The 24,665-nt window shown below is 37.4% G+C and overlaps 1 protein-coding gene across 1 annotated transcript; it reads left to right on the top strand.

The window, feature by feature from the left end:
* The first annotated feature begins 11,341 nt into the window (after nucleotides 1-11,341).
* On the top strand, nucleotides 11,342-24,358 carry AGA (aspartylglucosaminidase). Its single transcript, XM_071432119.1, has 9 exons — nucleotides 11,342-11,592; nucleotides 13,460-13,613; nucleotides 14,749-14,861; nucleotides 17,457-17,569; nucleotides 18,336-18,450; nucleotides 19,291-19,366; nucleotides 20,074-20,181; nucleotides 22,235-22,368; nucleotides 23,194-24,358. Exons 1-9 carry the CDS (start codon nucleotides 11,448-11,450, stop codon nucleotides 23,292-23,294), a joined length of 1,059 nt encoding a protein of 352 aa, XP_071288220.1. The 5' UTR covers nucleotides 11,342-11,447; the 3' UTR covers nucleotides 23,295-24,358.
* Nucleotides 24,359-24,665: the final 307 nt, after the last annotated feature.

Genomic DNA, 24,665 nt, shown 5'->3' with positions numbered 1-24,665 from the left:
CTTGCCATTTACAAAGTTAGATTTAATACTGAAGTGAAGCCTATCCATTGCACAGGCGGTGCTATAGGCTATCCTATCCCCAGGCAGTCTATCCACTCCATGCACAGCGACTCTTACAAGAGGGATTGCAACTGATCCTAAAGGTGGTTTCCAGCTCTGCAGTGTCCTCTTCTGGCCCCACAGTGCAGACCTCATTCTGCCACAGGTCTCCAGGAGACAGCTCTGACTAGTGTCACCAGGTTGGTGCAGCTACCTCTATCCTACATCTTTGAGACTCTTCTGGGCATTTTCTAAAGAATCAGTGTTATGAGAAACCCAAAGAACTCATAGACAAAGCTATACGTATTTTTCTCCTGCTGGGAATCAGTTTTCACATCGATGCTTACAGCTCTGTTATGATCAGAGCAGATATACTTCAGCAACTCATTCTAATAAAGTATTTCTGATTCCTCTGTAACGAGCTTTCTCTCACTGACTGAAATTAACTCTTTCCCCTGAGGTTTCTGAGCTACATGTGGTCCTTTTTACATCTCACTCCATCCCCCCCAATACTTCCAAACTAAGTACTAGAGATGATGGGGACCCAAACTAAGCACTAGAGGTGATGGGGTCCACTGGGTGCATGTGACTCTTAGGGGTTTGCAATCTACAACAACCTCATGTATTTTCTACTTAGGTTGTAAATAAAGTATAAATTTTTGTGAGCATATTTTTTAAAAATTAGACTAGGAATTAATGAACATTTCTTTATTGCAACCCAGGGTAAACATTTATGTAGTGCAGTTATTTCCAATCACTTCCATGCAGCTGTAAATTTTGGACAAATGACATACTACATTGCCACCTAGTGAATAAATTCAGAAATTCAACTTAAAAAGAAAATTGAGTATACAGCAGCAGGATAATGATACAGATAGCCTTAAAAACAGCCATATATAGCTCCCTTGTGATAGTCATGTGACATATAATGAGGTGTTCACTGACCGTGTTAATCCTCATGCCTGTGTGTTTGTGCATGTGTGCATTGCCCTGCCTAATCACTATGCACATAAGCCTAATTGATGAACATCAGTGTTACCCTGTAAAATATTTGTGCACTGCCACCAGGGTCAAGGAAGTGCAGAAACCTTATATAGTACAGTCTGTCATGATTGCCATTAAACCACCTATGCCTAGGCAACATTAAATCTGATTTGTTATGAGTGATGAGGCAGTCCAAATTCTGCTTGAATACATAGTACTCTCAGACTGTGCTGTTTATTTGGACTCTGCTGCCAACAAGCTGGCCACCCAGAAGATTTTACATGATTTCTAAGATAGACTGCAGGGATAAAAAATCTGTGACAAATTGCAAGTGATATCTTGACAGTCACCATATTAGCTTTTATTTCACACTTATTGCTGTTTCAGAACTTATACTGGGACACAGAAATGCCAGACAAGAGGTGACTACATGAAAATGTTCTAATCAGAGATTATGAAGGCATAAGGCAGTGTTGCACCAAAAATTTTTGAATGTACTCAATCACCCTGACTGCCAGCAGACTTGTTTCAGAAACCATCTTCCTCATCAGCACTCTCCACCAAGCAGGCAGGTCATGAACTTGAGAAGTTCAAGGACCAGTTTGTCATTATTTTTTCTAGCAGGAAACATTCAGTTCCTAAGCAAAAGATGACAAAATTACTTACATGACAGAGATTGCCTGTTTGGAAAACTCTGCATTGTTACAGAGAAATAGCTGTTGGCATATTTTGTAATTGTGTCTATATAGAAGAACACATCCATACAAAAATACAATGCCTAATAAGCATGAAACAAGTGTAAATTACTAATGGCATATATGTGAGCCCAGATGTTTTTCCTAGTACAGCTGAGGATTAGGAAAATAGGATTTCACATTACTGGAGTAGTAAAAAAGCAAAGTGTGCTTCACGAGCAGCTGGAAATTGAAGAAGTTCCTTGCAATTATGTCCTCCATTTTAAGTGGGTATATACAGGCATCAGGGAGCCTGATGATAAGATACAATTATCTTAACATTATAATTATTGTATCTTACATGTTAAGATACAATTTATATTGTTTTGTCCTCAAAGTCTGTTTGTCTGCATGCATGCACATATTTACTATCTTAATTGTCCTCTCAAACAGTAGAGGACAATAGAGCCAAAGGCAGCTGATCCAGCCATGCACCTAATTACTAGGTCATTTGCTGACCTAGTATAGGTCAGAGGCATACCTTCTAATCTGGATCAATTCTTCTTTTTATAAAATAATCAGAACACAGTCAAACACAGTGTACGGAACAAGATGCTGTTTCTCAAGTTAAACAATGAAAAAGGCTGCTTGAAAGTCCTTACATATCTTAAAACACCAAATGGAGAGGAAGTTCATGTCCCATCTGGTTTCCAAGAGAATTTTATTATAAATTTTAGATACATTTTTCAGCTGCTGCGTATTACGTTTATTACATGGATTGATCTGTAATCTGTTTTTCTCCTTGACTGAAACCTGGTTTTATGAGTGAGACACTGAAATAAAATGCCCTTTCATCTGCTAGTTCTTACAGACTGTAGACAGAATCATAATTTCATACTATCTGTAGACTAGCAGGAGTCTATATTTGTACTTCAAAGCCAAATATGTGCAAAGATAATGAATTTAAGTTCTTAAAACACAAGCAGAGGATTGCTTATAACTAAAGCTTGTACAGTTCTGGGAGTAAACACAGTCAAAGATGACACTATTGTTGGTATGTCTTTTAACAAACAAAAATTAATTGCAGGGGAAAAAAAAAGGCCAGACTTCTAAAACTACAGACTTACTACACATTATTTGATCCATTTGATGCCTGATTAATATTCCAGATTTTTTATTAAATTACTGTTCAGACTTAATCTTTATATATTTTACACACATTCTTAATAATTATGTCACAGAATATATCAGAAGACAGAGAATATACAACAGTATAGAGGTCCACACATCTCTAGAAAACATGCAGTGATAAAAATAGCAACAGTTTAACTTTGAAAACGTAAATAAAGAAAACTGAAGCTGCTGAGATGATAAATATCATAAATTGAAATGACACCAGTCATTTTTAAAGGGGGTGAAGTCTTTGTTTTCAATAAATGTGAAAGAACAGCCTATCCTACCATGCCCTGATGAAGACAGTTTTAACAAAGCAGTGGAGAGTATTTCAGGTACTAAAAAATAACACAGTCCCAGATCCTATACTTTTTTTGTGTGTATAGTAAACAAAGTTCATACTGATAGCGAATGATACACTATTAGAATGCATATTTGATCAGAGCAAACTCTGGTAATAACAATGAATAAAACATAATAGACAGTTTTAGAAACTGAGTTAGAAAAGTGAGGGCACTTATATGACAACAACCATCTTTGCCTCCAGAATGGTTTTACTGATTTAAGTAGCAACCACGTGGTACAACATTTAGCCATGATCATGATTCCAATACATGGATTACTGAAATTAACAAATGTTGGACGAGATCATTAAATAAATTTTCTCTCAAAGTCTGTAAGTAGTTTAATCTGAAGTAGTATTTGCTGGGATATGCCTTCTGGACAAAATACAATTAAATAATGCACCACTTATGGATCAAATCAAAACTTAAATTAACAAAAATTAATTACATGGAAAAAGCAGCCCCTTTTTGTTCAATTTGTTGTAACACAGGGCAAGGGCAATACCTCAGGATTCCACGCTTGACCTCCCTGCTGTCACACACGCAGTAAATTGTGGTTTGATAAAAATACATTAAATGGGTACATTTTCAAAAACATTTTAGCTGTCATATGTTTTTGTTTTCTGAAGAAACTATGCTTTCTCTTATGTGTTAATTATGTGCAATCACTATTGTTATTTTATTTTTATAGTTATATGCATGCAATTCTTTAATGGCATGCAAAAGATTTTTAGACACATTTTTTGCACTGAGATCATAATTTTTAAAATAGACATAGAAAAGAAAGGCACAATAGAAAAGAAAAATATTTCAAGGAAATTTATTTAAGCTGACTTTGATAGGTAGAAATGAAGAATACTAGGCTCTTGAGAAACAGGATGGAGGTACTTGAGTCTTCCATATCTCATTCTAAGATAGCTCTTTCATCCTCTCACTTCTTTGGGTGCTGCTATTCCTTAGTGAATCTCACAGCCACACTAAATCTCAAGTTTTCATTTGTCTTCCCTAGAGATGCTCTGTAGCTGTGCAGGCACTGGTGCATGCCAGGAGATAGAGTTCCTCTGTACTTATCCATGGATATTACTGACCTGAAAGACACATGGGCTCAGATTGTTCTGCATATCTCTCAAAAATATAAGATGCAGAACTAGAGACAGTGTGTCAGCCTGTCCTCTATTTAAGTTCAGGGCGTTCTGTTTAGACTAACAGAAACACAGAAATATTTATGATGGAAAAGACCCTTAAGATCACCAAGTCCAGCCATTAACCCAGAACTGCCAAGTTCACCACGTCCTTAAGAGCCATGACAATTAGTTCACTGCTGTCTACTCAGTGGATAATATTTCAAAGACACACCTCTGATTTAAGTCAAATATAAACTATGTCTTTTCATACTACATCTCTGGTAATTCTGCTTACAGGAGAATCAAACATGATAAATTAGTGCTATTACATGAAGAGCCATAAGCATGAAAATCCTGGGTATTTTCTGGTGAATTAATTGTCAGTACAAAGGTTAATCCAAGCAAAAATACATCTATTAGTCTTAACATAGCTTTCATGTAAACAAGCTCATAGAATAATTCCAGCAGAATATTAGACATCCCTATATTTGTATTGCTAGTGATTTTGAATTTGAATCTCCAGGTGAAATACAGCCAGCTAGAGCCAGCTCAAGAGACATTCCCTCAAGCTACACAGCTGTCCCTCATACACATGAACAAAAGAGCACATGGTAGCTGGTAACATAATTCACCTTAAAAAGAAATGTGTAGTGTTTATGTGCATAAATATTTAAGTGAAAATTCTGGCAAATTCTCTTTACACCCCAAGTCCAAACAGCATTGATTCTATTTAAAAGCTTAGTCATTTTTATCAAGTCACAAAAGAGGTGTTTGGTACCAGAGCAGCTTAAAATTAAGTCCTGTTTGAATGGAAGTCTGTGGTAACACCATAATTTCAGTATGGTATATCCACCTCTCAATCAAGTCTTACAGCCCCTCTAAGTAAAGCCTAAGTGACGTTATTGCTATACTGATTGACAAGGTTGTTAAATTTTGGCCCAAATCTAGATTTCCTCCAAATAAAGAGTACAGAGAATGGGAAAATTAACAGACAATAAAGATGATGATCTTGACTAATCTTAGCAATTTTAATTTAGTGATATTTTGGTTTAATATTTTAAGATTTTTATTTCTGTAAAGGTGTATGTTAATGTTTTCATGAAAGTCAAGACAATGTAACAATGACCACAGCCTATTGTTAATTCATGAATTCAGAAATGGTGTCACACACACCGTTACACGTGTTATTAGAGACCAAGGGAGTTGCAGGTCAGTAGGTTAGCTATGCATCCCTTTTTTCTCATATGACCTTGTCCCTGCACAGCACAGAGCTCTAGGCAAGTGCCCTACGTGCCTCGTAGCTTAACAATTGCTGCTGCTGATGAGGGATCAGTCATGTACCAGATACTTTTCCAATGAAGCCAATGGGGCCACCAATAGCAGTAGGGGTCTGAAAGGTCAATTTAACTGTTACTTATTCAAATCTGAATTCATATTTATACTACAAAAACAATGTAGCCTCTCCTTTCAAGTCTAAAAAGTAATGGTAAAATCAGAACCCTGCAGAGAAGAAAACTAGGAAGAGATATATTTTATTTATATTTATGTAGGATATGTTATGAGTCTAAGTCATAACATTATTCCAAAAGTGAAAATCAAAGCTGACAGCATATACATGAAACAACTCCTTTCTCTCAAGTAAAAGCTTCTAGAATTTGAGAAACATTTATATAGAATGAAAACACAAAATCTGAAGCAAAATTCTGCTCTTATTCCAACCTACATAGTCTCCTTTACATTCTGTGGTGACGCACTTGTGTGACCAGAAAAGGTTGAGATGATTATACTCACATAACCAGACTAAAGTCTCACAAAGTAAGTAAATTAAGATTCATACCTGCTGCTAACCACTGACTTGCCCTCTTGTCTCTAGACATTATATCTTACAATTTAATCAGTAGAGAAGATCAATTTCTGGCACAAAAATTAACTTAAAAATGTAGTGGTAGGTCATAACGTTCTGTTTCTGTGCTTTTTTATATCTCAGCCATCTTATCTTAAAATATAGCTAGGAAAATATTACCAAGAAGATTTTTGTTTAAGATTCTAGTTTGTTAGTCTGAAGTCAAAAAGACTCATTTCCTACTTAATAACCCCTGTGTTTGATATCAGACTTCAGTGGAACTTCTGAAGGACAGTAATTGAATGGCTGGTACATTGCTGAAACAGCTTCTCAAAACAACCTTGACCTGATTTGTACATCTCTTCAGTGGTTAGGAAACACTGCAGTGCTGTGGATACATCCATTTCAGACAAAATGGAGTAGGAACTTGCTCTTTACTACTTCTCAGATGCATTCTTAAAACCTGTCTTCAAAGTTTTACAATAGTTGAACTGAAGTTTGAATTTACACTGAACATTATGGGGATGTGATACCTTAGCAAGCTTTACGTGGCTGAACTTAAGTAGGAGACATGGAAGCCAGTATAAAACAAGGGGGCTGGTAAATACAATGGAATACATGGAAAAAACAGAATGACACTATTAGTGATATTAGTACTAACAAAGACTACAAAGAAACACTTTGGAGAAAAGACTATGTGAGGCAATGCAGTTTTCTTTTCAAAGATGGGGCTCACACATTTTAAATTACCTCCTAAAGCAAATACTTATTGCTTTTCCATGGTCTAACCATGAAAATATCACAGTGTTGCACGTGTTGATATACACTGGCATTAGATAACCCTAACCTGGTGAGAATCCTGGTTAAAATCTTAGGCATATTCAAACCATTTGAAACATATATAGACATCATAAGTTACCATATTTCTATATTAATATTTTTATAATACAGGTTTGATGTTAGATTCCTCCCAACACTGAAAACTTTAAATATGCTCATTTAACAATGTCAAGACAACCTTCGGACTTGGATGAACTAAACAGTAAGTGGCTGTATTTGTCCAAGAAGTTTATTATTGCCATGGATTACATTTATAAAGATATCAGAAAGTTACAAAGAATTGTAATTTTAAAAAAAGTTCCAAAAATGTGCCATGGTCCATTACATGTTCCATATGACAACTTTATTACAGAAGTGGACCAGAATAGCAATTATAAAAAGGAAATATATTACCTATAACTTGTTTTGAGACAGAATACAATCGACCAAAATGATAGTACAGGAACATATTACTCTGTCACATAACGTGACAGTAATTATTTTGAAGTTACAAAGGAAGAAAAGAAACTACTATAACTTTGAATTTGATTTAAAAAAAAGAAGCGGTACCAAAAGGAAATTTAGCAATGCAAGCTATTACTGCTATTATTTTTTTAGTTGTTATTGATGGCTGTTTGGTTTTTATAATTAGCAGCTGTATTTTTTTCTCATTATCAATATTAATGCTCATTAACATATTGCCAAGAACCAGAGAGTGATAAGGTAGCAGGCACTGGTGCTAGAGACTGTACAAACTTACAATGGAATGACAATTCATACCCAAAAGACCTGACAGCAGAAGTGAAAGAGAACATGTAACACATGGAAAAAGATGGTAGGGAAAGACATGAAAGCAGTAGGGAAAGCAGAGGTCTGGATAATTGTGTGATTCAAATTTTATACACTTTGACAGATCACACACTGAAAGTTTTACAGGGGATTCAGGTGAAGATAACTAAGTAGCTTTGAAAATGTTTACACATAGCTCTTCTCAAGTTTGAGAAGAGGCATAAGGCTCTTTCCTAGTAGATTTGAGAGGCAGTTGATGGAGACATAGACTATGAATAAATCTGTTCATTCTTTACAGTGTTGTTCAGCAAATGAGTGAACATGTGTATTATAAGAAGCCAAAAAGGATTGAAAGAGAAAAAAAAAAGAATTTTAAAATCCAATCCAGTGCTTCTACAAATCTACTTGAAAGAGAAAACCACAACACACAGTTATTTAAAAATATATTTTAATTAGCAAGTGCTAATCAAACTTGATTACTTTTATTAAGGAAATTATTTTCATATTTGCTGTTCACGTGTTTATGTTAGTGTTAGAAAATGTAACTAAAATGAAGATAAAAGTGCAAACAAATTATATAACTATATAACTACAAAATTTAATTAGATTTCAAAGCACATTTACAGAAAATTTGAGACAGCAAAAAGGAGCTAGGCATGCATTTTTAACAGATGGTGCCAGATTAGGTCACACAGATATAATTGAGGTCAGAATTTGGCCACTGTAGGAACAGACTCTCTCAGTGAAAGAGGTGAATTTCTTCCTGTGTTTTTCATTAATTACTCAGTGCCATCCAGTCACAGTGCTGTCTGCTGTAGATCCTCTCACTAATTCCTTGTCCATGCAAGCCATTCTCTAGAATATTCTTTAAGTATTATACATCTGAACAAAAATTCTCCTTGTATAAACATTGATTTGCTTTTTAGCAGCACGGACAAAAGCTTGTTAGCATCATCATTTAGCTCAGCTATGGTCTCTAAGATAACAGTAAGTATTGGGGACAAAGAGACGAAGGGGCATTTCCACTGCTGATGTAGCAAGGACTGATATAAAGCAACAGGTAATTTTTAAGAAAATACAAAGAATTTTTAAATCTCAAGACCAATTTTAAAATACTTTATGTGAGAGACTGAACATAAATCAAGAGCCTGTGGATGCAGCAGAACAGACTTGCAGAGTTATTTTGGACACTGCTCAAATTCTCCCTAGCTTTCAGCATGTAGAGAGTTTTATCGACCTTGCTGTTGGTTTTATACAGTGTATATGAAAGCAGTGTTTGCTTTGTTTGTTCACATACAGCATAAAAATATATTAAACAGCATTGTATACAGTAAAGCAAGGATTCAAGATTGCATTTATTTCTAGCAGGAAGTCATTCACGTTTGAGTGCCAGTCAGAAAGCATGCCACAGAAATCAAACCAACCGAATTTCTGCATGAGCCTCAAAGCATAATGTTCTGCTGTTTCAAGTCATACAAAACATTCTCTCCACAGCTGTGCAGGCTCAGCCTGCAGATGAACCTATCACAGTCAATACTTACTTGGATGACACCCATATTAAAGTGGTTTTCTTTCATAACACTCCATTTTATCTCATGAAAAGAAAACTGTATTTGAAAAATATCATTAATGTATCCACTTTATGAATGTGTTTGATTTAATATATATATATATATATATTTTATTTTTACTTGTTGCTAAATTTATTTCTGAAAATATTTTGTTCTATTTCCCTTCAGCTACTATTAATTTGGATCTGTGTTTTAGTCCATCTCCCTTACCTAACTGGCTTACACAGAAATACATACAGTATCAAATAAGAACAGTAATAGCAGAAATAAATCAGCTACCAGTACTTACCTGAGTAAAGGTTTTTCTAGATTACTTGTTGTTTAGCTTTTGGGAAATGGCTGAAACCAAGGCCATACTATCACTGAAGTCAAACTCAATACTGTATTTCATTATTTTGTGACTTCTGTTTTAAAGAATACATTCCTTTGTGGCAATCATTTAATTCCAAAGGCTGTGGAATGTTTTGTTACAATAAAAATAACATTGCTTTGGGCTTCTTAAACCAGCTTGGGTGCACTCACAATTTATATATGCCTACAAACCTCAGGTTGTCACACATGAGGTTCAAGTATCCCCTCTCAGCACAAACACAAGACCAACAACATTGCTGCTAAAGTGTAATTGAGTTTGGCACATTATATATTGAAAAGGAGTAATGAGGACAAGCCAAAGGAGTACTTAGAAGAAAAAAGAGTTTCTTTTTTATCCACATAGAAGCAAAAGTCACCTTTTTCATTTTGTTCAGATATAATGGCTGGTTGATGATCAGCAGCTCCTTGATCCTAATCAGCCTTGAACACAAGCAGTGAATTTTGCTTACAGCAGGTAAGCCTTTGGACCTGGAAACTGTCAGAGTGCTATGGCAATGGTTCAAAAGCTTTGAACTACTGCTAACTGTTTATCAGGAAAAGCTTAAATGGCAGGGTCAGAATTAAGAAATTACATAAGTTTTATGATTTCTGTAAAGTAAGGCTTTTCACAATTTTTTAAATAACCTGTAAATAACCTACCTGGCTGTAGTAGGTCCCAAAACATGCCCTTTGCAGAAATGTCTCTGTGGCATAAGGCACTTTTGACAAAAACATCCATGTTAGCAAGGTAGCACATGAAGATGCTGCAAATGGATCTCATGAGCTTCCGGGGAGATTGCTGCCACCCTGCAGCCCTGCTGTTACACAGCCTTCTCACACCACTACAGCTCAGCTCCCGCACTCCAGCACCACTGGCAATCTCATCGGCAGGTGGGGGCCCTGGACAAAGAGGATAAAAAAGCTGCATCAAAGGCAGCACAGCCAGCAGGCTGAGGGAGGTGATTTTGCCCCTCTAGGCTGCTCTGGTGAGACCCCACCTCAAGTACTGCATCCAGCTCTCTGGGACCCCAACACAGGAAAGAGTTGGAGCAAGGCCACACCAGTTGATCAGAAGGATGGAGCACCTCTCCTAAGAGGAAAAGCTGAGATAGCAGAATAAGCAGAATAACTGGAGTTATTCTGCCTGGAAAGGTGTCAGGGTGACCTCATTGCAGCTTTCCAGTACATGAAGGGAACTTACTGGAAAGATGAAGACTATTTAGAAGTGCAGGTAGTGACAAGACAAGGGGAATGGGCTCAAATTGAAACAGAGTAGGCTTAGATTGCGTATTAGGAAAGAATTCATTACTGTGAGGGTGGTGAGGGACTGGAACAGGCTACTCGAGGAAACTGTGCATGCCTCATTCCTGGAAGTTCAAGACCAGGTTGGATGGGTCTCTGAGCAATTTGGTCAACTGGATGGTGTCCCTGCCTACGGAAGGAGGATTGGAACTACGTGATCTTTAAGGTCCCTTCCCACCCAAACCATTCTATGATTCTGCGAAATACTAACTGTATTTGTGGGCGTGGGCCTCGGTCTTTGCCGAGGGTTTAGCTATTCCTAGCCACAACACCGTTTCCGTGACTGCAGAGCCCGATGCCGGGCGGCGGTCAGCGCCGGGCCCGGCACGGTTCGCACCGCCCGCAGGCAGCGGGGCCACGGCCGGGCCGTGCGCGCCTGCGCCGCCGGCTTGGAGGCGGCGGAGCGGAGCCGAGCGGGGCCGGGCCGGGCGGCGATGGCGGCGGGACGCGGCGGGGACTGGCAGGGAATGACGGTCGCGCTCCTCTTCCTCGGTGTGCTGACGCCGGCGGGCGCCGCCTCAGCTGCCGCTCTGCCTGTAGTCATCAACACCTGGGCGTTTAGGACGGCCGCAGAGACAGGTGTCCCGGCGGGGCCCCGGGCTGCTGCGGGGCGGGTGGGGCGGTGCTGTGTCTTTCGGGAGCGCCCTCCTGCTGAGGGGCTGCCGGGCGGACCCGAGTGTTGGTGCTGGTTAAGGAAGAACGAGTCTCTGAGGCGTGACTGGGCTGAAGCGTGACCAGAAGGAGCGGGCTGTGCCCCGGCTGCCAAGCGGCGCTGGCTGCCGAGCCCCGGCTCTGCTCGCCGCGCTGCCCCGTCACGGCTGAGGGGCAGCCCCGCTGCCGGCGCGGAGGTGGCGGGAGGCGCCCCGGCCGGCTTGGAAAGGGTTATCCTTCCTACGGAAGGGCCCAGCGCTGGAGCTTGCCCGTCCGTCTCTGTGCCGCTAGGAACCTGCGAGCAAATGGTTTCACTTTCCACGATGGGAAGTAACGCTAAAAATCCCGACCAAAAGCCACAAAAACTAAAGAGGGGAGTTACGAACTGCGAAAAAGCTAGATCAAAGACATACTTTTGTTAATAATGTGGTTTGCACTCTTGTGCAGTGTTATTTAAGGTTTTGTTGGGTTTTTTTGGTTTTTTGAGCTTCCTCTAAAGAATTAGGTAGTTATATTTTTTCTTTGAAACTGTTGCTTGGTGATGTGTTATGGACCGTCAAAGCAGGCTTTCCTATGGCAACATACATTGGCTGTGAATAGTAATTTTTAAAGACTTGCAGATTATTTTATTACAGCCGAGTTGTAAGCAACCCCTTACTACAGAATGCTTGCTTGTGAAACGAGTTACCAGTAAAGCCTTTTAATGGTCAGAAATGAAATACAGTCATGAAAAATGCAAGGCCCTTGGCTTTGCAGCTTCTGAAATCCTGTGCTAAGGTTTAAAGGTAATAGGTAATACAGCAACAAAGGTAATAGGAATCAGACAATACTCATCACACTGAAGTTTGTAATAGAGGCAAGCATATGTGCAGTTGGATGCATAGTATTAAGTCTTATTTTTTTCCCTGGTGCAGGCAACTTCATGTAGTACTTGTGAAGCATCTGTGATGATTAGACTTCTTGGCATATGCTGCCTCCCCTGTGCTGGGTCTGTCAGGTGATGGAGTGCCAGAGCCAGCACAAATTGGAGTAAGCAGGACTGTGATTGTCATTGGCAGCAATCTCAAGCACCTTAGAAGATGTTGCCTGAGGTCCATCCTTGTGAAATCTATCTGCAATGCCTTCAGGCTCAGTGTATCCAAGTCATGTCGTTTGACACGTCTGCAGTGTCTTACAAAGCTGCACCATGATCTAGATCCTGAAGAATGGAACACCAAGGGTTGAACAGGACAATGTGGAGCCTTAGTTTCTTATATATAATTTTCATTTTGCTTTTGTGCTTACATAGTTACTGATGTAGATTTATACCTTTTTATTCTGCAGTTGGACACTTAATACTCTCATACAAAGCTCTTGAGAGCAGCCTTTTTTTTGGCCTTTTTTTGTTCTTTTTTTGCATTGGAAGATTTTTTTCCCCCCCTCTTTCTTCTCCCAGAAGGCTTTAAACAAGTGGTGATAAAGTAATGATTGGTTCTGGACAGAGAAGGGCATTTGATATAGAGAGCTTGTGATAATGGTTAATAAATAATACCTCAGTCAAAAAAAAAGCTCTCAGTCTTTCTCAGTCAGAAATACTAATCAGATACGCAAGGAAAAGAATATTTAGAAAAGTGAATAGTGAATTTAGAAAATGTAACCAATTCTTTGATTATATTTATATTTTGACTTCATAATCTGTAATTTATAGTTTACTGCTTTTTATCCACTTACGTAATGCACCTGCATCATGTCTATCTTCAAGCTGCAGTGGAAAGTCTTTTCCCTAGTGACATTTAATTATTTGTGTTGATTACAGCTTGGAGAGTATTGGAGTCGGGAGGTTCAGAGCTGGATGCAATCGAGAGAGGCTGTGGTCAGTGTGAGATCGATCAGTGTGATGGGAGCGTGGGGTACGGAGGAAGCCCAGATGAAAGTGGAGAAACAACTCTGGATGCAATGATTATGGATGGGTAAGGAAACTGTACAGAGAAGAGAATGATCCCTGCCGTTATAAACAACTCAGACCTCAAGTGGGAATGCATTATAAGAGTTTTATTGAGAAGAATAAAAAAGTTCACAAGGCAAAAGGGACAGTGCTGGGAGCATGGCCGAACACCAGAGGCTCATCTGGCAGCTCCATGTTTTATACCCCTGGTGTTCCATCAGCTTGCTGCATATTTGATTTGATTTTACATAGTCTCGCCCCATGTCTCCTCCTGGGTGCCCACACAGTTTCATCAGTGTGGTCCTCAGGGCCATCACTGGATGAGTTCTGCTGCTTTTAAGGTTCTGTCTCAAAGGTTAGGCCAGCAACAGTCTGTCCGATGTGAACTCACAAACCCACACCACAACACACAGAACCGTCCTCACAACCAGGCCACTGCAACAATATCAACCACTCCACAGCACACATCACTATGTCAATATTAACAACATCATAATATCTAATCAGCAGTATAATTAATAATACCAATTCATGCAACACCAAGTGAAAGCCAACTTTCATTAACTTGTTTCTCACACCTGCCACTTTTAGCACACTTAAAGGTTGTTACAGGATCTTTGGGGCTGACTATGGGGCAAGCTAACTTGTGGAACAAGGAAAAATAACATACCTGATTGTGGAAGAGTAGGAAATGACTCTTCACTTGTAGTGCATTACTCCAGTTCTAGGTATAGCAGCTGAAACAGATGGTTTGTAGCATTGTTAGCTTTCCCTTTGCATTCAGTCCATAAATATTTCACTTTTGGAGCAATTGTCTTCAATAATTTATTTGCTGTTTAAAGCTGTCGTGATTAAAAAGTAATTGCAAATATGTGATTCATGTTATGAGTTTATGTAACAAAATAGTTACTCTACTGAAAATATTGCTGTGAATGGAAATACTGTTTCTTGAGTGACATCTCCATGCCTGTGAAAGGAAACAATATAGGTAGGAAGTCTTTCCCTACTAATGTAGTGACATCTGTCTGTGGCATAAAACAATTGAAGCATTATGGTAAAGGAGCAAACTTTTTGCTTTAGATGAGAATAGATTTTCTCTAGTAAAAAATGTGCAATTATTCTTGTAGTTATAATAAGTTTTAAATATTCCTTGTTTCCAGCAATACTATGGAAGTTGGGGCTGTTGCAGATCTCAGGCGTGTGAAAAATGCGATTGGTGTAGCACGAAAGGTCATTGAATACACTAAGCATACGTTACTAGTGGGAGAGTCAGGTAATTATTCCTTTAACTGTTTCCAAGTCAAACCCTCATTTTAAAACACTTCATAATAAAATTGCCATGTTTTCATCTCGGTAACACAGGTAGAAGAATTTCTTGACAATCAAATCAATCTACTCAAATAGTTCAAAAGTGTTTATTCTTTCATTCTGTGTCCATGAAATAGGTTTATTTTTAGACAGAATAAATAGTTGTATGTTTTTTTCCATTAGCTTAACTGCAAATACTGACTTGTAATCCCAAGGGTAATATCACTGATATCCAAGTTACCAAACATGATTTATTAAAAGTCACTATAGAAACTGTTAGATGTAAATGTTGCATTTAAAACCAGTAACTTTTTCTATGGAATGGCAGAATTAATAGACACTGGAGTTAAATTCTAATATTTTGGTATATATTGAGTGTGATTAGTGTATTTCATAGTTTAAAAGTATTAGTGAGAACTTAAATGTAAAAAAAGCTCAGTAAAGGTTGTACTCCCAGGCACAACAAAAGAGCAATAGCAAATTGGAGGATTAGTTGAGCTTTTTAAATACAGGATGCTGTTGGTAGAGTAGTACCAGTTTAAAAAAGAGCTGTTCATTCCCCAGGGGTGTGTGAGTGGTGAACAGGTTTCTTGGCTTTTAAGAAGCCCACTCTGAGCCTCTGCCTGCTCAGAAGGAAATATGCGGATAAGTCTGAAAAATGACATCTGAGCATTAATGGTGATTCAATTGCTTTGAAATTGATAAGAAAAGATAAAATATTCTTGAAGTAATTAGCAGGTGCAAAAGTAAGTACATGAGCAATTTTTTGATGGAGTAAAATGGAACAATTTTGGGAGGTGAGGATACAATTTGACTGAAGGTCTGAACAGAGAAACCTGTAGATTCTATTTAATTTAAGGCAATTGACCATGATGATAGCTTTTCTAAGAGAAATTTCACATGTAGTGCAGAAAAAGAAATTGGTCAGGTGTTAAATAGTGGAGGGAGAAGTACTCCTAATACTCATTTGCCCCTCATTGCTAGTTACCACAGTATTTTTGAATTTTAATCAGGAAAATGAACAGAAAGGATAAGGAAAATGAAGAAACAGAAGGATTAAAGTGCTGATTTTAGAGCCATCTTCCAATCTAAGAAGGTACCTCTTTGCCTACTGGAGGCATGTGGACAAGTTTGTTATGCTGAATACTTACTGTCAGTGATAGCTTGCTCAGAAGAAAACACCTGGCAGTAATGGCAAAAGAAAGATGTGAAAGCTAAAGTTTCATCTGAGTAAAAATTTGAGATGGTATTTAATGTTAATGAATTAATGAAAACAGTGGAGAAATTGAGAAAGACTATTTCTTTTGAAGAAATGTATTTTTTGTGGAAATCAGAACCTGGGTAAGAGAAACTCTGTCTTCATCAGATGAAGATGAATAAAAGGAAAATCCATATGAACCTTCAAACTGGCATGTGAGAGAACAAAATAAAAATACTTGTATTTCTAAATAGAAGTACTTTTATTACAGAAAAGATAGCTAGAACAGTAAAATCTTTTTATATAAATGCATGTAATCTCTGTAGGCATTTTTTATTCAAGATGCAAAATTAGGAACTCTGCTTCCTGGAATAAAAAGAATGTTTCAAAAGCTATGAAATAATTCTTGACAAACATGCACAAGCACAATTTTATCTTAGGAAAAAAAAAACAACCCAAAACAACAACAAAACCCCCAAATTCTGCCTGTTCATTCTATAACTATTTATTTAATTGAAGCTGTCAGTTTTCTTTTCCTCTGAGTGCTGATACTTGTGTCAGTTTTTAAGAAAAACATAGAAAAGCAGTCCAGAAATAATTGAAGGCTTCTCTTAATTCTTGGACTGGATAAGTTTGTTCAGCTGTGTATTATAGTGACATTATTATCAAGGATTGATAATATAAATTCAAGCACCTGCACCTAGCAACAGTATCTGTTACTGGGTAATATCAAAAGTATCTACAGCTAGAAGATGACAGAAGAGTTGATCTTTTTTCTTTTTCTTTGCCTAATGATAAGTCATTCTTAGAAGTGTAGCATTCTTTTGTTGCTTGTGTTGGTATTCCTTTTGCTCTCTTGTCACATACTATATTAATTTTCAAAACAAGGAAGCAGTCACTTCTAAAGCTGCTAGGACGAAGTGTAATGTGATGTAAGCTGGTGGATTGCTTTTTTCAGGTATCAGTTTTAATGGCAAACATAGTGTTATGTTATTTATATTTGATAAAAATAAAAACTTGCTTTTTAGGGAAAATACACTTATATTTGGATGACTTATTTGTGACACCTAGGCCGTTCTTGCTTCATACTCTTAATTGTGTCCAGTTGATTGACAGAGTTGAATTTGTTTCTCTTTCAATGGAAAAACTTTTATGTCACCACCTGTGAAGCAAGAGTTCGCTACTGCAGTTCTACATCATTCTAATGGCTGAAACTGCTCCCTGAAGATGTATTTCTCATCTCCAAAAAGGATGTCGAATTTCTTGATTTCTAAAAAAGCATAACATGAATACATTATCATAAAACCCATAAAACTGTGAATAAATCAGTGTTTATTTTTTATTTTGTTTTTGCTTTTCAAGCCTCCCTTTTTGCTGTAAAAATGGGGTTTCCATATGAAGACTTAACTACCCAGAAATCCCTTTCGCTGTATTCAGAGTGGCTTAATCAAAGCTGTCAGCCAAACTACTGGAAGGTACAGTGCAGTGATGGCAGTGAAGGGGGGATTTAAAAAGTCAGTAGTCCCTCTTCCTTTCATCTTATATTGCAGTTACCCGTTACATGTGAAGAAAAAGAATTTTTGTATATTATACAGAAAAAGCTTAGTATTACTAAGCACCTGCTAGACTTGGGAGTGTATGTGTCTAGTTATTATTTCTTAGCTCCTGCTGCTTTTGACCTTGCTGCAGCAGTGTTTTGGTGTGGGAGTTAATTAGTTCTTGATTGGGACAGGACTTACCAAAATAAACAATGCATGTATTTTTTGATGCATGTGTAAATTTCTGAAAAAAAATCTTACAGTAATAATTAATGTCTTTAAATAGTTTAGAGGCATTTTGCAGACCTTTGAATACATCAGGTTAGTGCAGATGTCCATTAAACTTGCCTGTTGTGGTGAGCTTGGCTTGTTTTTTGAATGGGGCTTTTTTTTGCTTGGGTGTTACAGAATTCTACATGTTTGTACACTAGTTTGGGGGGTTTTTTGACCAGTCAGTTGAGCAAAAGAGAGTCCTTAATTTGAGCAACATAACTTTTCCAGGAAAATCTTTTTACTGTATAATACCAGAAATCAGTCTTTATTCATGAAGCAAAACAATTTTTGGGATCTCAGTACATCTCTGTGGTTTAAGTACTGGACATCTAATGCCTTTATGGTAGATTATAGCTATTGACTGCAGTATTTTTTAATTTATCTGTATTGAATATGTTATATATTCATCCAAATCACCAACTAATTACAGAATGTGGTGCCAGACTCTTCAAAGTCCTGTGGACCGTATAAACGGCGTGAAGAAGTAACTTATAAAGAAGAACAGACCAGCTCACAAAGAAGTGTTCATAACCATGATACTATTGGTAACAACTTTTGGTAACTCTGATGCTGATCTTTTTTTCCTCATTCCTCTAACAATTAAATCATACTTATTTAAAGAAGAATATTTAATATAGGAATTATTTTCTGTTTATAGGGGTTTCAAGATTCTGTTACTTATGTATTAGGATGGAGTGCCTAAAAGTAGGATTTGTTTTTGTTTTTTTCAAGTTCACTGGCTGCACAGACACTTGCTTCATTTTTTGCCATTAACTCTTGTTCATTGCCCTGCTGCTTTTCCCATAGATAGCTTGGCATAATTGCTTGGGCAGCTGTGGATGCTTAGGAAACTGACTAAGTTTAAAATAATTATGTTTGTCTTGATTATGGTGTGCTGTCAGACCAACTTAAAAGGCCTTGCAGTGGTAGAAGTGAGTATACCATTAGTCGTTTTGCCAACTAAAAGCAGTATTTTTCACACTCCTTAAACTTAAAAAGTTTGCTTTCATTTTTCTTCTGTCCCGGCTTTCTTCTAAATCAGTAAATTTCTACAGAAACTAATACTAAAACAAATTAGCAGCAGTTGGCCCTAAAACTTCTGAGAGTTTACTGATTGAGGATTGTTAATTGCTAAGACTGTAAGTTGATTAATGAGCAGATCAGACAAAGGACTAGAGCAGTTACAGGTTCATGTCTTTCATATCTTTATACTTTGTAGACTCGAAACTTGCACTTTTTGGTTTAGTTTGGATTTTTCTAAGTTTAGCAATAACTTTCTGTCTGATGGTCTTTATGATACAAAGAATTAACAAGTTGTTAATGTCAACTAAATAAATGTGCTAGTAGTGTTCCTGAATATGTTTTGTTCCTGTTGAAAATCTTAGGTATGGTTGTAATTGGTGTGAGTGGAACCGTTGCTTCTGGGACATCTACTAATGGTGCAATCCACAAACTTCCAGGGTTAGTATCTCTGATTTTACAAAAAAGCTTTTTCCCCCACCTTGTTTCCTATGTTAAACTTGTCATTGGGGCTTAAAATGTTTACCTGTAGATCACAAAACTTTTTTTGTACACTTGCCATAAATCCTAATATTGAGAAACTGATTCAGTTGCAAGAGTACATGTTGCATTTGAGGGAATGCTTGTTTTTCAGCTTGGTTAATTCACCATATAGAGGCACAAACAACTGGCACAGTTGTGAGACAACTTGTAAGGCAAGGCACCAGGGACAAATAAGCATTTTGGAGAGGCGCACAGTCTCCTAAGAAATGTACATAAAATCAGAGCCTCAGGCTTGTGTTATGTCTTTGAGATGCTTTTTCTATGCAGTTAGGATTATTGTCAACCAAGTCAGACAACTTCTGGATTTAGCAACAAGTTATTGAACATATTAATGTCCCCAGCTGCTTACTGTTGCCCACAGGCTAAAGCTCACTGGCTTAACTATTGTCAGTATAATAACAGACAGTTATGCATTGGCGGTGGATTAAGCCTCGGGTCAGTCAGGTTGTCACAGATCATTTTTACAGGTAGTTTTAAGACAAGACTTTTGACTGCAGTGAATTGACCTCTTTACCTGTTCTGTTCTCCTGTGGGTTTAATGCTAAGTCAGCTGGAGGCAGTAAGGCTGACAAAGTTTGGGTTTTATTTTCCATTGTTCACTACAGGCGTGTGGGAGATTCTCCAATAGCTGGAGCAGGATCCTACGCGGATAGTACAGCCGGAGGAGCTGCAGCCACTGGGGATGGTGACATCATGATGCGCTTCTTACCCAGGTTTGTCTTTAGGGCAGACTTTGCTAGATTTCTGCAGCAAAATGTGGACTCAGCAAATGAAGAAATAGATTAAAAATATGGTCTGACTTAGTGGCTGCTGAAGTGGGAGTAAAGGAAGGAGTGGAAGGGGAAAGAATAGTAGCAGAACCAAGTTACCGTTTTGATGTGTTTTAAAAGAAGAGACTTAAATATCGTGATGACAGATCCCTTAATACTGCCAAGCTGTGAGCAAACAGGCAGTGGGTAATGAGTATATTTCCAACCTGTATGCTTTTTAGCAGAATCGATTAGCTTTCTTCTCCAAAGCATTTTGCTTGTGGGAAAGTATCATAAATTGTAGAAAGGATGAACTGTGGGTCTCAGCTCACTCAGGAGGTATCACTGCAGCAATCCTTGGTAATTGCATCTAATTTGAAACTGAAAGAGGTGTTTTAGTGTTGTCACAGTGGTTGCATAAACTGTAAGAAATGTCTCTCTTCGTGAGCATCCTCGTGGGTCGGTCTCAGCAGGAATCAATTATGGAAGTCCATGCTGAACATAATGGGCACTGATGCTTGAAGGATAATATAGAAATGGCCTTCATATCACTCAGGCAACTTCTCTGAAACTTTGGCAGCCAAGAAAGCCTGCTGGCTGTTGCATATTTACAGATGTTGTCAGTGAATTTCAAGCTGTTCTGAGTCGGTCTTTCAAACACAAGGCAGTTGACAACTTCATGAATTATCTATCTTGTCATACAAGATACCAAGATGAGTAGTGAGTTTGATCTCCACTATAAAGTTAGTCAGTAAAAGCTTAGATTGCACTTAAGCAGCCTGAAGTGTTTGTCTGTAATGCTTAAAACATTTAATGTTGGCACCAGTGGGTTAATTACCAGACTAGGTGGTTAATTACTGGTTCCTTATAGATAAAGATTTTTACTAATTCCATGATATTTAGATATTCCCACATGAAAACAAAGACAAGAATTAACCTCCCAGAAGTGAAGGAAGTGTCAAATAAAGGGCAAAATTGTTAATATTTTCTGTATGTCTTCATTGAGGTGGTAACTTCTTGCTGAGTTTTTGATTAGTCAAGAATGAAATACAGCTTTATATCAGATAGTCTTTAGATAACTTGAACCTTTTTGATTGTTAGAATAAATAAATCAAAGATAATAGGGAATCTCAAAATGCAAGAGTTTTTCTTTTCTGTGGTACTTTGATAACGTATGTAATTAATGCAATCTGTAGATGTCTTAGTGTAATGAGTTTGTCTTGGTATATGCATCTTTCATCAAAGCATAAAATGTTGTTTGCTTGTAAGTTATGTCATGAGTTATCATTTAATCTTCAGGTTCTGAAAGAAAATGGCAACATACCTCAGGACATTTTGGAAATGCAACTGGTTCATCTCAAGCAATTTCTTTCAATATAAAGGAAATTAATTTTGATTACTCTTAGAATAAGGAGGCTTTTTTAATCATTTTGCAAAAAGTTTGAAAGTGGCTCAAAGTCCTGATCAAAACATGGTACCTTCATATTCATAAAATAAAGAAAATCTGTCACTTTTGATGTTTTCAGAAACTTAATTTTTTTCTGAAAGATTTTTTTAATGCTTACTGAACTCAATAATTTATCAGTAATGTAATACTGAGTTTTCCTCAAAAAATTATCTTGACATTAGCCTTTCTGAAAATTAGCAATTACTTCTAATGTTAAATCAAATCATGTGATGAAAAGTAGAAGCCACTAAGTCTTCTAAGCCACTGCTCCTTGCAGTTTTTTAAATGATCTTTTGCTTAGCCTCTTCTACTGCAAAGGATCAGAGTTCTGTCTTGGTTTGACCTGCCATAGAATGATACATGGTATAGATGTTATCTTGTAGTCCCTTTTAGTCTTGTTTTTAATTGCTTTTTGTGTACAATTTGAGTAATAATTGCCAGTAAGAAGTTGGCTTAAAAATTATCACGTGTTTCCATTATTCAAAGAAACCAGTGTCTCTTCTGTGGTATTTTAAATTATGTAACCTAAATATGGCTAATTTTCTGGGTATGGGGTTGGGTTTTTTTTAGTTACCAAGCTGTGGAATATATGAGGATGGGAACAGACCCAACAGTAGCCTGTCAGAAAGTTATATCCAGAATCCAGAAGTACGCTCCAAAGTTCTTTGGTGCTATCATTTGTGCCAATACAACTGGAAGTTATGGTATGTATTTTGTTGGGCAGACAAAGGTGCTTGACCTAACTAGGTCACTGATGTACAAAACTGAGCAGAAGTTTTTAAAAAGTCTTTAATTATTCTTTGAAGACTGCAGCAGTACTGGCCATTCACAGTATGGAATGCTGGTTAGGAGGGCAGCTGTGTCCTAGTGCAGACTGGAGATAATTTAATTTTGCATTTTGATGTCTTAGACTTTCACAAAATTTATGGAAGTCTTAGCAAAACCCAAAAATATTTACAACCTTCATTTGTTTTCCTGGACTGTATATGATTAATTTGAAGGTTTTAAAAAAAGACTGCTTTGCCTTCCCTAGATATGGCATAAGGGAGAGAGAATATGAATGTTAAGCATAGCTTCAAAGCGATCTAAGAGTAGTCATTTTCCCAGGCATCTCATTAGTGAACTCTTAGATCAGTGGGAAATACAATTTGCTAATCAATGTGGATTATTTAGTTAGACTGCTTTGCTTATCTTTGATCTGCTACTTCCTATAGTTCTGTGTTTAAGAGATTAGTGTTGAAGGAACTCATTAAATTAATCAGGATTGAAAGAGAGAGAGATTTTCCTGACTTGTGTTACTGTTTTGCATTGTACTATAAGGGCATTAATTGCACTACAACAGCCAGCAGTATTGTGTTTTAACTTTAAAATTAAATACTTTCAAGATGTCTTGGGTTAAACATTTTGTAAAAGAATAATTATACCACTGTAGTAGAATTAGTAACTGGATCTTTAGATTATAAAATACAGTGACAGAGAGACTAACCCCAAATGTAGTAAATTAGAATCTTGTTTTCTTTTTTCCTTAGGTGCTGCATGTAATAAAATTCCAGGATTCACTCAGTTCCACTTCATGGTTTCAAACCCTTTGCTAAGTCGACCAACTGAGCAAGTAGTAGACTGCATTTAATTCCTTTTGTCCTGTTAGCATCTCAACTTAGAAGAGGACAGTGCTAAGTTCCACCAGTTATTACTTCTTAAAAATAGTTGTTTCTAGCATTTAATGGCTGTTATGGTCTGCTTGTTTTCCTACGAACTGAGTAGCCAGAAGTGATGAATAGTAACCATTGAACAGGCCCTTTGCCTTGCCACTTAAAAATATATTTGTCAGACATTTGGAATAACGGGCTGGAAGTGGAACTATGACTCTACAGATAAAATTTATGCTGAGAATATTTAATTGTCTTTCAAAGATTTAGTCAAGGTTTTCTCTTGAAAAGAAAATTGCATGAAAATGCTGACATGCAAGGAAAGGGGCTTGAGGAGTAGTGGAGACTATTTCAAAGCTTTAATGAAGAGACAAGAAGTCCTTATGGACCATTCTCACTTGTTCCACAACAGCTGAGAATACATTTGAATAGACAGTACATGCAACCATCCCTGGTAGTACAAACCTTCAAGGAATTTTGGTTGACTGACTGGATGTGAAGACAAATGATTAGAAATCATCCTGTCACCCATTTTTTGTAGTGGAAGTTGTGAACCATAATCACAGTGATTTCCTTGTCAGTAATATGCTGTGCACTCACCCTGTCTTACAGCACATTAACCTCTGCAAAGGAGCAGTTATATGCCTACAGTGTGACAGTTACCTATAGCTTTGGGTTTTGTCACTTTCTTTGTCTAGAGACATCAGGATTCATTTGGAATAGAACTTTAGCATAATGAGGATCATTCCACAGGTATTTGAAGATCTGTTTGATCATTCTCTTAAATTGGTGGCTTACTGATTTGATGGAATCATTGCTAAAATCAAGCTAAGAAATGGCAAAAGAGGAGAGCGAGTAAAAAGAATGTGTCTTGTCATTTTGATTATTCTCTGTCTACTTAAATAAAATCATTGGGTAATAAAAGCACACATTAATGTATTAATAAAGTCATTTAGATGCTTGTGTACTGTGCATTTGATTGATTGTTGCTTTATGTTTCAAGGTGGTATCTTTAAAAGCTGGAAATAAACCATTCAAGCTAGAATGGCTATGTTTAATGGCTTGCTATTGAACTTCATCAACAAAGTGATTTACTCACTTCTGTCACTGGATCCTCAGAGCATGTTGTAGCAGTATTCATGCAGGCCACAGAAAGCTTTTGTCAGAGAGGCTCGTACTGAATACATCTGTAATGGATTAAGATAAGTTTTCTACCTGTGCTACCTTCTTCCATGGCTGCTCTATCTTCAGATAACTCAGGCAGTCAAGTGCAAATAGATTAATAAAATCCTGGTGATTGCTGCTTTGAAGATTGCAGCGTGGATTATGAACATAGAAGGTTCAGTACTGTG

Source organism: Agelaius tricolor, unplaced genomic scaffold, assembly GCF_023055355.1.
Source record: "Agelaius tricolor isolate 1412-34295 unplaced genomic scaffold, bAgeTri1.0.p SCAF_8, whole genome shotgun sequence".
Lineage (NCBI taxonomy): Eukaryota > Metazoa > Chordata > Aves > Passeriformes > Icteridae > Agelaius > Agelaius tricolor.
The sequence above is the reverse complement of the archived record's forward strand: the minus strand, read 5'-3'. Positions and strand labels throughout refer to the sequence as shown.